Source organism: Numenius arquata, chromosome 5, assembly GCF_964106895.1.
Source record: "Numenius arquata chromosome 5, bNumArq3.hap1.1, whole genome shotgun sequence".
NCBI classification, from domain to species: domain Eukaryota; kingdom Metazoa; phylum Chordata; class Aves; order Charadriiformes; family Scolopacidae; genus Numenius; species Numenius arquata.
In genome coordinates, this window is record NC_133580.1 from 21,058,349 (window position 1) to 21,074,613 (window position 16,265).

Genomic DNA, 16,265 nt, shown 5'->3' on the forward strand with positions numbered 1-16,265 from the left:
TTTCCAAATACAGGTATCTTGTGTATTGATGCACAATATCCAGTGCTTTCACCTTTACCAAGTGTGGAGTAAGCGTGTGCATCTACATGTGTAAGCAATGTGTCTCTCTCTATATAAACGCAACTATATAAAAAAAAATAATCATTACTTCAGCTGAGAAACCAAACTCTCTCTTTTCACTCTTAAGGGATACATGACTTCAACGGAAACTCGCTGTTGAATGCAGGTTGTTTTTTAAAAGACACAAATTTTCTGGAATAGTAATTTTGAAATGCCCCCCTCTCCCCCCCCCTTTTTTTTTTCTTTTCTTAAAAAATATCCGAGTGACTTGTTTCACGCACAGATCAGTGAGATTCAGATATCCTAACATTCTGGACTTCTCAGTTACTAAAAATGTTATGTTTTGCCTGCGGTCTTGTGACTACACAGTTAACTTATTTATATGAGTGACTGTCCTGCTGCCTCCTTTTTCCCCCCTTGCAAATGATGATTCATTTCACTTGAGCAAAAAAAAAAAAAAAGAAAAAAAGTCAATTTCAGGGAAATAAGATGGTTGAAAACAAAGAATAAATACACGGTAACTTTTAATTTAGCAAAAGTCTTTAGGGGATGGCCATATTAATCCACTACATTTTCCAGTGACATTTTGCAGTCAAATCTGGGAGCATACACTCAGTTGTAAATTTGTCTGTGCTTTACAATTGAAATGTTACAGTGATTATGCTTGGAATTTTACCATAACATTTTATCTAAACCAGATGTAACATACCATTGTTTTGTTGGCTGCGTTCAACCCACACTTAACTGTGTCTCTTCAAGTCTTTGTGGCAGTATCACGGAATTGTCAGAGTTGGAAGGGACCTCTAGAGATCATCTAGTTCAACTCCCCTGCTGAAGCAGGGTTGCCCAGAGCACATCACTCAGGACTGCATCCAGGCGGGTCTTGAAGATCTCCAGAGAAGGGGACTCCACGACCTCCCTGGGCAGCCTGTTCCAGGGCTCTGGCACCCTCACCGGAAAGAACTTTCTCCTCATATTTGAATGGAACTTCCCATGTTCCAGCTTGTGCCCGTTGCCCCTCGTCCTATCGCTGGGAACCACTGAAAAGAGTCCGGCTCCATCCTGCTTCAACCCACCCTTTAGGTACTTGTAAGCATTGATAAGGTCTCCCCTCAGCCTTCTCTTCTCCAGGCTAAAGAGCCCCAGCTCTTTGAGCCTTTCCTCATCAGGGAGGTGCTCCAATCCCTTAATCATCTTAGTTGCCCTACGTTGGACTCTCTCCAGTAGTTCCCTGTCTCTCTTGAACTGGGGAGCCCAGAACTGGACACAGTATTCCAGTTGTGGCCTCACCAGTGCAGAGTAGAGGGGGACAATGACCTCCCTTGACCTACTGGCCACACTCTTCCCTAGGCAGCCCAGGATCCCATTGGCCCTCTTGGCCACAGGGGCACATTGCTGGCTCATGGATAGTTTGCTGTCCACCAGGACTCCCAGATCCTTCTCCTCAGTAGTGCTTTCCAGAAGATCCATCCCTAACCTATATTGGTGCCTGGGGTTCTTCCTCCCCAGGTGCAGGACCCTGCATTTGCCCTTGTTGAACCTCATGAGGTTCTTCTCTGCCCAGCTCTCCAGCCTGTCCAGGTCATGCTGGATGGGGGCACATTTGCTTTTTGATTAATGTGTCTCAGTTGTTCAAAAATATGCTTTGTTTTGTGATCATAATGCAAACTTTCTTTGGAGACGTGTAATACACTGCTTCCACTACACAGAACAGGCTGGTTTTGCCAGAAGCTTAAAATCCATTCTAATTTTTGATGAAATGAGGTGTTTAAAAATGCCTCCTTTTCCCAAATAACATGGGAAACTGTTTTGGAAGAACTTGTTTTCCCCAGACAGCCATTTTCTGATGTAGATCCAGAGGTTTTCAGAGTTTTTCTTATATCTCACTTTATCAACCTGAAATCCCGTTCTAGAAGACATTTTAACGTACGAACTAACGTGTGTTGGTCTCTATCTGGAGTATCAGAAAACCTGACCTTCATCGAGCTATTTTCTCATGGTATGAATGAATAGCAGATAATCAGGTGGCTGTCCCTGGGTACTGGACATCTAAACAGAGGAGGGTTATGTCAACGAAAAAGTTGCAAGTCTGACAAAATCCATATGAAATAATACTGTCACTAAGGCAGTGCAACCTGTGTGTACAGCAGGCTGGACTGCAGGGTTTTTCTTAAATTAGATCAAGCAGTGTCATTCTGCTGACTTCAACTCTTCTGCAACTTTAATTAAAATACAAAATCTATCACCTGTCTAAAATTCTTCTGTAAAGATATCATTAAAATGCTGCAGTGATTTCCGCACAGACCTGAAAAATGTCATTGGATCATTCTGCAGGAAGAGCACTCTATAAATGCTAAATATTGTAGCTGTCTGATGCTTTGATTTGGGGCTTCAGCTTCTTTTCTTGTTAATTGTGAGGCAAGTCACTTTTCATTTTCATGTTTCTTTCATAAACCTTGACAGCCGAAAGATGAAATGCAGCTTAAACTTCCCATTCTCTTCAGATGAGAAAAAATCTCAAGCTTTTCGTAGAAGAGAAGGTCAAGTGTGTGTTGGGCAGGTATTAAAGAAGTTGCCCTTGGGTTCAAACTAATTTCAATCTGTTGTTAGAGAGGAAAAATTCCCAAAACCTGAATTCAGCTTTCCGGAAGATCTGCTCTTATGGAAAAGGGCCAAAGGATTAAAGTTACGAAAATGAATTTCTTTATTTTTTTTCTCCTGACATTCACTGGAATAAAAATTATACTTTTTTTTGTAGGCTATAAAGCCTTCCCTAAAGAGTTTTCAAATGTTTAATCTTCTGAGAACTTTGTAAATACCACTTCCTGCCTCAGCAGTATGGGCTTGAGCAGCAATAACAACCTGCTGGTTTAACAGTGCCCAGCACTGGGAAAAGTTTGGTGCGTTGGTAAGGACAGATGACTTCACAAGTGTGTGGTACAGGCACTGGAGTGTGGTAAATGCGTCTTTGAAACGGACTGAATTTTGAAGTTATAATTCAGATTTTTCAACCTTGTGACATCTTAGGGTTGTTCAGAGTCATAGAATCACAGGATGGTTTGGGTGGGAAGGGATCTTAAAGATCATCCAGTGCCACCCCCTGCCCTGGGCAGGGACACCTCCCACCAGACCAGGTTGCTCCAAGCCCCCTCCAACCTGGCCTTGAACCCCTCCAGGGATGGGGCAGCCACAGCTTCTCTGGGCAACCTGGGCCAGGCTCTCACCACCCTCACAGCAAAGAATTCCTTGCCCAGATCTCATCTAAATCTCCCCTCTTTCAGTGTAAAACCCTTCCCCCTCGTCCTATGGCTCCCCTCCCTGATCAAGAGTCCCTTCCCATCTCTCCTGGAGCCCCTTTAGGGACTGGAAGGGGCTCTAAGGTCTCCCGGGAGCCTTCTCTTCTCCAGGCTGAACCCCCCCAACTCTCTCAGCCTGTCCTCACAGCAGAGGGGCTCCAGCCTTCCCAGCATCTCCGTGGCCTCCTCTGGCCCCGCTCCAACAGGTCTATGTCCTTCTGCTGTTGGTGGCCCCAGAGCTGGAGGCAGCACTGGGCAGGGGGTTGTCTGCCCAGAGCGGGGCAGAGAGGCAGAACCCCCTCTCTCTGGAAGCCTGCACCACTCCTAGAAAGATTGAGCATGATTCTGGTTGGTTCTTTTTAAATATCAAAGCAGCACTGCCAGTGCTGTTCCGAGAAGGCAGAAGAGCCCTCCGGCACGAGGAGGAGACCAGCCTGGAGAAGGCAGGACTTTTTGGAAAAGGAGGTGGGGGGAAAAGCAGGTGTGTTCCCAGGGATACTCCTCAGGCCGAGCTCATCGGCCGTTCCCAGCCGTGCTGTCGTGCAGAGCACTGGGCACTGTTTCTTCTTCTCATACTAGCAGATTTTTGTAGCTCTCTTTTGAGAGTTCATTAGGGGTGGCTGATGATGATGGCAGCAGTTCTGCCTTCACGCATCAGGAAACTCGTGCAGTTTGGTACTTCCCAGATGCTTCAGGATCTGCTGTTGATAGGCTTGAGGGAAGTTTGACGTTTTTATATATGGTCTTTCCCAGCTTCAGAGGATGTTGGTTTGTGACTAAAGCGGAGATTCATCATCATATCATCATCATATCATCATCATCATCATGACGCTACAGTAAAGACAGAAGGAGAAGACTTCTAGTCCAGGGCGGGACAGTTAGGTGTTCTTCTGACCCCCTGCCCAAATAATGGGGAGGCATTTATTTCCCAGGTGCCCTCTATGATGATTAACCCTCAATTCAAACAACTCCTTGTTTATGTAAAAACTTCTCTTGTGAGTCTACATAATATATATATATTTTAACTGTTGTTGGTTAAGAAGAAAACTCTGCATCATTACCCAGCCGGGCAGTGTGTGTAGTATTGTGAATATCAAACCAGTGTGAGCTGGAGGACCTCTTGTGTAGGAGCTGATGTTGAAGTGGCTCCTGGCTATGCTGGGGACAAAATCACTCAGGACGCTGTTTTAATTTAACCAGGTGGGCTTTGATTTCCACAGAAGCAAACTGCATGATAGAAATAATATAACAAAGTGAAGATCCTGGGTTTTGGGACGTCGCACCCCGTTGCTACGTGCTGCTGTAATAAACCTCATGACACATTAGAAGATCATGACAGAGGAGTGGTAAATATCTGTGTACTCCTCAAATAGCATCGCAGATGGCAGTGTAAAATGAGTGCAGACTGAGCATCCCTTGGGACTGCCAGAGCTTTGTGTCTTTTTGAGATTGCTTAATTCTATTAAAATGAGGCCTGTCTTCTCTGGATTATGGTAATGGAACAGATCAGAAGTTCCACTGTTAAACATAAACAAAGCTGGATTTGAATCGTTCGTGCTGTTGGGAGAATGAATCTATCAGTCTCATGCTATACGGAATATACACTGAGCTTCAGTAAAGTAGCAGTTCTTTTGAGTGTTTTGCAAATGATGCTCTGTCTGGAGGTGATGTGTAGAACTTCCTGATGCCTCTTTTAAATTAACAGGCACCTTTAATAGCTGAAATTTTTTTTTTTTTTCCTTTTCAGTGCAGAGGGAGATCTTAAGAGCGAGAAGTGGAATGACCTTGCAAGGAAACAGGGAAACAACTACGCAGAACAACCAAAGAGAACAGTAGGGTTTATTCAGCTGGGAAATAATTAGCTTTGCTTTACAGCGCGGTAGAGTTGAGATTTGAGTGGGAATGATTTATCTGCAACGCTGTCAACCGGTGCCTTAGTTCTCCAGGTGATGGTTGAGAGAATTTTGAAGCCACATCAGAAACTGAGGGATTTTGGACTCAACAGCATCCTTTCCCAGATAACTAATGTCTTTACAACATGCTGATAGTGGGGGCAGTAACGTGTACCAATGTCTGCATTTTTATCTTCTCTCGCCGAAATGATCTTTTGGCTGTGGTTCCTCTCGTAAACGCGGTCCATAGCGCAGTGAGATGAACAGTGGTCCAGCGCTGAGTGCCGTGCACTCTGGGTGCTTTCACCTACTCTGCTCTTCCAGTCCCTGGAGTGTGTTAGGAATTTGAGTTCCTCGCCTCCGGCGCGGCAGCGACCAGCGGGTCGGAGGGGCTGCTCCCAGGGTGGAACTGGGACAGCTATAATTACTTGCACGTCAAATCTGGGTTTTCTCTCTTCTTGAAATTTCTGCACGTCTTTGTTTTCTGCTGATTGCTAAATAGAGCGGAGTGGAAAGCTTTCCTTTTTAGAAAAGAACACTGGAATGGATGAGTACATTTACACAGGAAAGAGCATGGTTTATTTGGGGGTTGGGTGCACATACTGCATGTGGCGTCAGGCAGGCAGTAGAGAGAAATACAACTCTGAGATTTAATTTTAGGTGTAATTTGTGGAATCAGTTCTTTGTGCCTATACCTTTATCTGGGCAAGAGGCTGTCTCCAGCATTCACTGCCTTTATAGCTGCGTTAGTGCTTGATGAATGTAAAAAGTCTGCAGGATATCAAACGGGAAGGCTCCGGGGAGACCTCATAGCAGCCTTCCAATATCTGAAGGGAGCCTACAGGAGAGCCGGAGAGGGACTCTTTGTCAGGAAGTGTAGTGACAGGACAAGGGGTAATGGTTTAAAATTGGAAGAGGGGAGATTTAGATTAGATATTAGGAGGAAATTCTTTCCTGTGAGGGTGGTGAGGCACTGGAACAGGTTGCCCAGAGAAGCTGTGGCTGCCCCATCCCTGGAGGGGTTCAAGGCCAGGCTGGATGGGGCTTTGAGCAACCTGCTCTAGTGGAGGTGTCCCTGCCCATGGCAGGGGGGTTGGAATTCGATGATCTTTAAGGTCCCTTCCAACTCTAACCATTCTATCATTCTAAATACCAACGTTTTTTAAGAAGAACTTTGTGACTCTATTAAAAAAAACAATATTCAAGCCTGACTTAAACAAATGTTCATTCTAGAGGAATGCTTGAATGCCTCTTCGTTCCTCTCCTCGTGCAGTTGTCTCCCCGTGCAGGAGTGCAGCAGGAAGGGAAGCCAGAGGCGGTTTCCGATGGCCGAGGGAGGAAGCGCAGTATTGAGAAGGATGGGTTGTAGGGGAAGTGTTTCCCAAGGGGCTGATTTCCTAGAGAAAACCTGGGAACTTGCCCATATTGGGCAGGTTTTTAAAATGACAAATTTGGCATATCAACAGTCATGTAAAACACTTGACTTTGGTTACTTTCCATCAGTGGTTTTATTTTTTGTCCATCTTGTAAAGCCCTGCGTTGCTGGCGTAACTGGGAGTGTGTGTGCAAGGCACTCGTAGAAAACCAGAAGCTTTTCAGGCTCTCATTACCATTTTTTTAAACAATTTCAAGAACGTGAAATTAGTCATTTCATATTGTGGAACAATGTATATAAATTTCTTTTGAAAGAAGCAGGAATTTAGTGGGTTGTGCCTTGTATCGTGAACTTAATGTTCTGGACCAGCACTCTCCTGTATTTCTTAAATTTAAGTTTCAGCTCCTGGGTGGGGAAAAGCTAGTGTACTGTAACAATTTAGCAATTCTCGTGTGCGATATAGATTTTTTTTTTTTTTTTTTTTTTTTTTAATTTTTATTTTAACCTTAGATGATGCTGAACTGGTTGTCAAACAGTATTCCTGACACTGGAACTGTAAGCTTTTATTTTGAGCGTGGCTACTTGAGATACTAATTGCATGGGATTTCAAAATATCATCCTGTTTTGCAACAATAAGGAGGTTGTATGTTTTATAGCAGCTAAAAGATAATTTAGCTGTAGTGCACTCTTTGCTACATTTTTCCATGACTAGGGATCTTTTGGAGACCATGGCTTTACCTTACTTACTCTTCCAAAATGCTACAAAGGATTTTTTTTTAAAGATTTGGAGTTTAGGGTGAGGTACCTTGTAGTCATTGTCTGAGTGGTACCGATTGATGTGCTTTACTGGCCTGGCCAGTACAGCTGGTTCTGCAGACTTACACTAACAATAACTAGTTTCTGCCTTTAAAATGTCAAGTTTCTCAGCTTCTAAATTTTTTTTATCTCTTTCAGTTGAAGTTTAATCCTGGAGTGTTAAGTCACCATCATTGATTCCATAGAGCTGGCTCAGATTTTCTACCCTTGACAGAATAAAAAGAGAATACTTGTTCTAGAGCAAGTGAAATGCCACTTTCAAAGGCAGATTCAATTTTGTACGCATGGTTCATAAACATCTCTCTTCAGAGATTAAGCATTGTATAACAAGCATTAGAATCTGATTCTTAATTTTAATTATTTTAAATGAGATTTAATTTGTCTTTAAGATAACACAGTTATTGATAATTGCTTTGTGTATCGTAAGGTCACTGTATTACAGGGTTTTTCAGGATCTCTTGCCCCTCTGGTCATATTTTACTATTCAAGCTGCCAATCTCTCCAGCTTGCTCATATCCATTATTAAATCTGCTTTTTATCCCCATTCTCTCTGCTGATTGTATAGCCCTTTTCCTGCAGCCCCGCATCTCTCCACCCCGCTTCGAAGAGAGGATTCCTTCTCCACAATGCTTTCTGCGAGGACACCTGGGCTCTGGGTTTCTTTTTAATTAGTACTAACCTCTGTGATTTGTGATTTGGTAAATCCTTTGATGATTTTTAGCATTCAGATTCACAAAAAACACCGCACAAGTGGAGCTGTGTATCGACACAGGCGCGGCTGCTCTCTAGTCACGATTTAATGATGTTTCATCTTGTATTTTTTTAAAGTTTGGCTTTTGCAAACTGTTTGAATTAGTGACTTGCGTATGCTGGGCTGTGTGTTACCGTGCCGGTGCTTGAAACATTGCAAGACAATAGAAAAGGAGTCAACAGTTGCTGCCCCCTTTTGAGGGCATAGGACCATTTCAGTGCAAAATACCAAGAGGAGAATCTCTCCTGATTTTCTGCACAAGCGGGACATTGCTGAAGACACGGGTCTGAGAAAAATGTTCTGGTTGCCAGATGTATCGATCCTCTTTGAGACAGGGAAAAAAATTAAAACCTATCTCTCTACAGCAGACACCGACGGGAGTTGTGCCGGAGGAAATGGGTAGAAAAGCTGAATTCACCCAGCTTTTGCCATTTTCCCTGATGTCCCACAGCTGTACCTCTGGCCGGGCTCATGAGCTGGGACAGGGTATGGGCGGGATGGGAATGAGACAAGGGGATGCAAGAGGTTTTTTTTCTTCCTTTTTTTCCTCTGGGACACAGCTTGAGGTTTTTTCTGTATTGTGTCTTGACATAATGCTCAATAATTCCCTTGACACTTTCTCAGCTGAACAATGTTTCTCGTCGATACTTCCTCTGTTTATGAATATATTACTGCCACTGCGACTGTGTTCAAAACCAAACTGCCGTGCGAGCTTCAACGTTTTTATATTCTCGTTTGTTTTCAACAGCCACTGTGGAATGTTACAATCCCAGAATGAACGAATGGAGCTACGTCGCAAAAATGAATGAACCCCACTATGGTCATGCTGGAACCGTGTATGGGGGATTAATGTATATTTCAGGTAAATAATTCATATGATCATATCATCTCTATGAAACAATTACTTGTGTAACTTTGCCTGTTTCAGTGGGGGACAATAAAAATTAAGTCTCTGGTTGCGATCAGTTTGCCATGGTATAAGCAGTGATGCAGATTCCTATGAAGCTAGTCAAATAGCGTACATACTGCAGAGCCGGATAAAATTGTTTTAGATAATATTGCCCATTTACAGAGTAGATGAGAGCTATGAGCTCCAAAGCAGCTACTCACTTTAACTGTCAGAATAAATTTTTTTGTGGCAACAGCACATGTATACATTTATATAGCAATAGCAATTAAGTACGCCCTCCTTGATACATTTTGGAAAGCACTTTAAAGAAAAACATCTGCCTTCATTGAGCTAATGGAGAGAGATGAGTTTTCACGTTAATCACAATATACAAGTGATGTCTGTGCTTTCACTGCTCTTTCATCTGTGATAGGCTCAGTCCTATATGTCACCCAGCTTATAGTTTCATGCCATTTTTTTTTTCCGAACTGGGAGCGATAGATTTTCTAAATAATCTGGGATCTGCACAGTTTTTAAAGAAGATTCAGTCCGTTGGTGATCTCTACAGGGATCACGGACCCATGTGTCTTCTCCTACGGCGATTTTAAGGGATGTCCTCTAAGAACTAAGCTGAAATTGAGGGCAGGAGGTGGGAGAAGGCTGTGTAGCTGGGAAGGACTGGTGGAGAGACGCACCGGAGCGGATTGAGCCTCGGGGTACTTTGAATCAGGGGGCCTTGTGCCAGCAGACTAGGAGGGATTTGTTTTAAAATTTACCGTAAGGTACAGCTGCTTATTTTTCTATGAGCAGGTCCATTTGGCTAGCATCTGATTGTTGTGTGGCTATTTGTACTTTTTTGCCCATTTTGCTTGTTTTACTGCAGGTGGCACGGGTATATGCTCTGTGCATGGTTTTTTCATGTAGATGCCGCGTATTTCCCACAGATTTTTCTTTTTCTCCTCCCACCCTCTCAGAGAAACCTGTGAGTCTAGCCACTTTTGGGGTTGAAAATGTGAAGATGGGTTCCTTTGCCGGTAAAGCCTCTTCTCTCTGGTGGGCTGCCAAGCACTGCCACTACTATGGCTGTCATTAAGCGTCACGGCTGAACAGCCCTCCTGGTTTTTCTGTATTTAATTCTTACCGTCCAACTGAGGAATTAAATACTTTCTTGCGTAACCCCTGTAGACACCGCGCCATCTCTGTCCGCTGATAATCCAAGCGTGGTAATTCAGTGTTGGATGTTAGCCCAGCTGGAGGTTGTTCAGTAGCAGTGTGTTCCCTGCATGTTTTTTAGCACCTCAGACGTAGCTGCATTATGGTCTTAAACCACAGCTAATAAGCCTACGGTGTCTGAAATTGGTGCGACGGCTTTCTGACCTGCCGAGTCACCTTGTGGGAAGGTGGGATGTTTCATCCACTGATGGGAAATCGTGCTGGGATTTCCCCTGAAGCCTCTCCCACTGCTTTTACAGGGAACCGTGGAGAAGGTAAATGTAGAGAGAACCGTAGGCATCTCTATTAACAGAAGAATATTTGAAATCTGTGTCCTCTCTCTCTCCAGGTCAAGTTGATGAAAAAAGTTTTCTGAAGAGAATTCTGCTATGTGATAGGACCACTTAAAACACAATAGCGTAGTATCCAAATTTGAAAGGGAAATGGAGTCCTGTTTTCTTGATGGTGAGAAACAAAGCTAGCAAACTGAACAAATGTAAGCAAAGAAATACTTTTGCCAGAATGAAGCATAGGTAACAATTTGTTGTTCTTTTAATCTGCCAGTATCATCTTATCTAATGAAGTACTGTGTGAGACACAGATTTAAAGGAACAAGGGACGTTAAAAATGTCATTTGCAATGGAGCACAGATGTGATAGTAATATAAGCTATTGTGAAAAAGTTTTAGGGAAGGCTGAGTTCATTCACGAAAATGTATGCTTCTGCTATTTATTGCTTCTTAGGGTGAGCACTACTCTAACATGTGTTTTATTTCTCTAGGGGGAATTACCCACGATACTTTCCAAAAGGAACTTATGTGCTTTGACCCTGACACAGACAAATGGACTCAGAAAGCTCCGATGACGACAGTCAGAGGTCTGCATTGCATGTGTACTGTGGGAGACAAGCTCTATGTTATTGGTGGAAATCACTTTAGAGGAACGAGTGATTATGATGATGTTCTAAGCTGTGAATATTACTCACCAACTCTAGACCAGTGGACTCCAATTGCTGCCATGTTACGTGGGCAAAGTGATGTTGGGGTTGCTGTCTTTGAAAATAAAATCTATGTTGTTGGAGGATATTCTTGGAATAATCGGTGTATGGTGGAAATAGTTCAGAAATATGATCCAGAAAAAGATGAGTGGCATAAAGTATTTGACCTTCCAGAATCACTTGGTGGCATTCGAGCCTGCACTCTTACTGTGTTCCCACCGGAGGACAATACAGGGTCACCATCCAGAGAATCTCCTCTTTCAGCACCTTAGGAACATCCCTTGACTTACGATGTTGTAGTACCACCTCTGCACTGCATCATGGAGTCTTATTATTTTTCTTCAGTAGTTTCTGTTAGGCTTAGCCTACAGCATTTCGTACAATTACTGGAAAAAAAAAAAAAAGACTTTGACATTATTTGTGCTGTTTGTTTGGCCTAGAATGTTTGTCAAGTGGTTAACAAAAAAAGATGTACTCGCCCGAGCCAAATGTTTAACAAATGAGAAGATATTGTCTATAAAATGTATGAACTAGGTACGTTATCAATGTTGTGTATTGGGTGTGAGGTACCTTATAGATTACATTTGGAAGCCCCATGAGTCAAATTTGAAGACTTCGTATTGAACACTTTCTTTCACTAAATGTCATAGTTTAAATCCTTTTTCCTTTTGATTATGACTGCAGATTACAAGGGGAGGTAGACCACATCACGGGGAACTATGACAGAAGGCCAAGGGGCCTGAGCTACCTCCCTCTTTTCATGGAGTATTTTTGACATATCTGTTTACCCACCTGACTTTGTGGGTGCTTTCAGAACATATGAAGTTTCTTAGGCAGAGGGGAGAAATAAAATACTTTTAAATTATTAGTACTATACAGGAAGCGGACCTTGTAGAGGCCGAGAGTTTTTTATAACATATATCGAGTGTTTTTCCTGAGTCGGTTGAGTGATGCTTCAAACGAAAGATATAAAATGTTTGGATTTTTTAAATTTGGGGTTTTTCAGGAATTGGCTTCCGCTCGCATGGGAGCACACACTATTAACAAATGGGAATTCAGTGCAGTCGTATATTCTGTTGTATGCCTGTACTGAATATAGGTAGATAAGGGCTAGAAACATTAACTTAAGCCACTGAATTTGACCAAATCGTTCCATCAGATCAAATTTAATCTACCTTTTCTCCTTTGCTGTTGAGATAACTTGCATAATGTGTCCTCTGTATAGTCTCAGTTAATAAGGTTATTTAGCACAAAGTGCAGCTTCAGCGAGAGAGCTGCTTTTGCTCAGTGAACTTGGACTACCACATTTTACCTTCTTTTGTTCAATAAAACTTTTAACTGCAGTTACTTGGTCTAAGCTACCTCATTAATGTATTTGGTTTTCTTCCTCTGCCTCGCTGTCTCCGGGATGCGCGTTACGTATGTCTGTGTGGGTAGATTAATGTAGATTAATTTTCTAGGAAACCAATGCAGACGGGATCATGAATGGGTATTTTTGACCTACTTTTAAGAAACTAGTTTGGCCTGATGTGTTCATTTTATTGTTAAGGACTGACGAAAGAACAAACTGTCTTAATTTTTCATTTTTCCTTGGAGAACTGCTGCATATGTGTGCAGCCATGCAAGTTTGCAGAAATCTTTTTATCTGCTCCCAAACACAGTGCGCTGCTGACAGATTGCAGCTCCCAGTGCTTATAAAGGCAAATCCCATCGTGCTCCTTCAGAACTTCCCATCCTGTGTTACAAGTGGCTTTGCTAACGAGCGGTCAGAGGGGCATCATCTGGGAAAACCTGTTTAAATCTTATTTTATTGTGCTAGCTATTACCAATAACCACGTAGAGCTCAGTAGACTTTTGTTGGGAGCGCACCGTTTGTATTTCGCTGCGGTGTCAGGTTTGGAAGTACTGGTATTTATTTACGCAGTTTGCTGGTGATGATCACTGCCAAACGTATGTGTAAGCTTCGGGTTTCGTAATTGGTTTAGTTAAAATCAAAAGCAATTATTCTTCTTTAAAAATCCTAAAAACTTAATTCTGCGTGGCTGTGCGAGGTTGTTACAGGTGGAATAGTGTCACCAGTTGATTTCCAAGAGTTTTCCACGCTTGGAAAGCAGCCAGCTGAGATTAATTGACTCATCACCTTAAGGATACTCTTCTAGTGCTGTGCAAAGCACCAGACAGGGGAATGCTCCTCTCTCGTTTAAGCGTGTGTTGGTCATTTAAGTGTCACGTGCCACTATTTATTTTCTTTTTTCCAGCTCAGAGACCAGATTTTAGAGCCTGCTTGAGTTTAAATCCCCTGAAATCCATATTCCGTTTCTGTTTTATTAAACAAACTGAAAAGTAGTTGCAGCTCCTTTTGGATAGCGTAAGTATATCCTGCTGTCTGTGTGCTGGGGCTGAGGGGATGATACTTCCAGAGTTGGGGATCTTCACTGGGATTCTCTGTTCGGAGAAGCTTAGGGTGGATTCCAACCATTATGAGATGGGTAGAAGTCAGGATGTCAAAGTTTTATGTCTGAGCCTTGAGAACAGCCCAGGAGTTGGTGTGTGATTATTTTTTTAGCGACTCATTATCTGTTCTACTTAAAGTGGAAGAATGCTTTTGGAACGTCATTTTGCCATCTGTGTTGGACACAGCATAGTGGATTAAATGTAGTGCTTCGGTCAAATTAATCTTTGAGGTTTTTTCTTATATCTCCCTCTGGACTGAAGTGTTCATAATGCCATTAGTTAACATCTTCTCACCAGGACTGAAAAGCAAACATCAAAGGTTTGCCAAAAACTGCAAACTGGTTTTTTTCTGTAACGCAGTGTAAAATGACTGGGTGCTCGTTACATCTTTCTTAACCACAGTGTTAACGAACCCTGTCCATCCCTGGAGCCGCAGCTGTGGGTGTGCAGTAGGTACAGCAGATACGAGCAGGTTGCCCAGGGAGGTTGTGGCTGCCCCATCTCTCAAGTGTTCAAGGCCAGGCTGGATGGGGCTTTGAGCAACCTGCTCTAGTGGAGGTGTCCCTGCCCATGGCAGGGGGGTTGGAACTCGATGACCTTTAAGGTCCCTTCCAACCCAAACCATTCTGTGATTCTATGATTATTTTGGATCTTGGATTTTTTGTTTTCCCATCTTTGGGAGTGTTTATTGCTGCTATTTGGGTTTTTAACTTTTTATTCATGAAATGAGTAATGCCTCTCTGGATCTGTAGTGGGAGTGAAAGGCTCAGTTGGTTCTTTCTGAGCGAGCTACGCGCTGTCAGGCTGACCACGTATTCAGTCAGCAGTTTAGAGTCAATACTCCTTTCTTGGCCATCGCTTCTCCCCTTCCTTTCTTCTGTGCCATCTGGGAAGTGCAGGAGGGAGGGTCAGGGTTTATCAGACTTTCCAGCCTCTTTACCCTCATCTGTCTGCACAACGCTGTGAGAAAAAGAGGGGAGGCTTCTGTTTTTAAACATTAACTCACAGAACAGTATCAATTATTGAAGGAAAAAAATACAGTTGGTCCATTTGAACACGTGTTCCCCATATCCGGGATTGTTCTAAAATACTTGGCCTCTGTTGAATTAACAACTTTGCTTTTACCTCCCTTGTTTAACATCACTGGGAAAAAAATTTGCTTGCTTTCTTTTCCATTTGTTTTTCATTGCTTGTAACCTTTTCTTAGAAGCGTGGAAATAATTTTCCTTATGTGTTTTGTGCACCAAAATAAACACGCCACTGATCACCCCAGTCCCCTCCCCGTATTTCTGACGCAGTGCCCGCCAGTGCATCTTCCCGTATTTTTACCCAAACCCTCGACCGCTGCCAATAAATGTCATTACAAAGTCGTGTAACTCCTGCTAATGGGTGCGGGCTCCTGTGCTGCATCGTTAGGTGTGGTAAAGAGGGGTCATCCTTTTTCATGACAATCAAATACTTCTGGCAAAAAAAAAAAAATTCCCTTTGAAGAACAAACCCTCCCTGGATCAGACATTTAGATGCAGATTATTTTGGCCTGTGCTTGTTAATTTTAGTTTTGAATATTTTACTCTTCCAGATATGTATTTGCACATAGTGCTTATGTAGATTTATTTTTTTATAGAGTGTGTATTGCTTGATAATTACTTGGGTGCGTTGAGCACTGGCTGGTGAGGTTTCCTCTGCCCGAAAAGACTGGCTGAGAGCGATGCTCTCCCAGCTTCGAAGGAACAACCTGCGCCGGGGACGGGGGAACTCAACTTGGATGGAAAGTCAAAGCAGCTTCTGAATTGCAGCGAAGAAAGAAAACTCAACGTATAAGTTTGGGAGCCCTTCAGTAAAGATGCTCAGCCAGAATAGTGGGTAACGTGGTCGGACCAGGGCTGTGACCTGGTCATCTGCAGATCCTGGACAGCACATCCTCGGCTGCGTTACACCGGAGTAGGAATTCCGGGCTGCCTCCTGTGCCTTCCAGAATTGGGGAGTGATGTCAAAAGACTGAAAAGTGGCTGCTTCTCTGGATGTGTTACTTGGGTTTTGTTGAGAAGCCAAAGCATGCAGTGTTAAGGCCTCAGGGATCGGAATTTACTAGCCCGGGTTTCTAGCAAGGGGTGTTGTCTCGGGAGTTCAGGGTATTAACAGTGAAAGGATTGTTGCTGTAAATAACGACAAGTGAATCCCCGAGCCTGCCCCCAAACCAGACAGATTGCTTCTGTTGGTCTGCAACATTGACTGTGTGTGTATGTGGGATGTCTCAAGTGCTCATATATAAGAAATGCCTCACTTTTCTGCTGTAATCACATGAATGATGCCCTAGTTCCTATGAGTCGTGGTGTTTTCTTTATAGTCAATTCTGAATAATGTTTTAAAATTACATAGAATATAAGAGGATATAGTTTGGGGGATTTTTTTTTTGTAACTGTTTTTTAAAGCCTGTTTCCATATCTAGCCGTTATAGCATCACTGCGTTCAGTTGAACCCCACAAACATGAAATAGCTGGTTTTGGTTCATCATTCAGGTTTT

General features: G+C 43.0%; 1 protein-coding gene across 3 annotated transcripts in view; it reads left to right on the top strand.

Moving 5' to 3' along the window:
• The window catches only part of KLHL13 (kelch like family member 13), a 93,274-nt gene extending 80,645 nt beyond the window's left edge, over positions 1-12,629 (top strand). For all 3 annotated transcript variants that reach the window (XM_074147585.1, XM_074147588.1, XM_074147587.1), the window contains 2 exons: positions 8,939-9,052; positions 11,072-12,629. In XM_074147585.1, the coding sequence (XP_074003686.1) occupies positions 8,939-9,052; positions 11,072-11,559 (602 nt within the window). In that variant the 3' untranslated portion in view covers positions 11,560-12,629. The remainder of the gene's footprint in view (positions 1-8,938; positions 9,053-11,071) is intronic.
• The last annotated feature ends 3,636 nt before the right edge of the window (positions 12,630-16,265 follow it).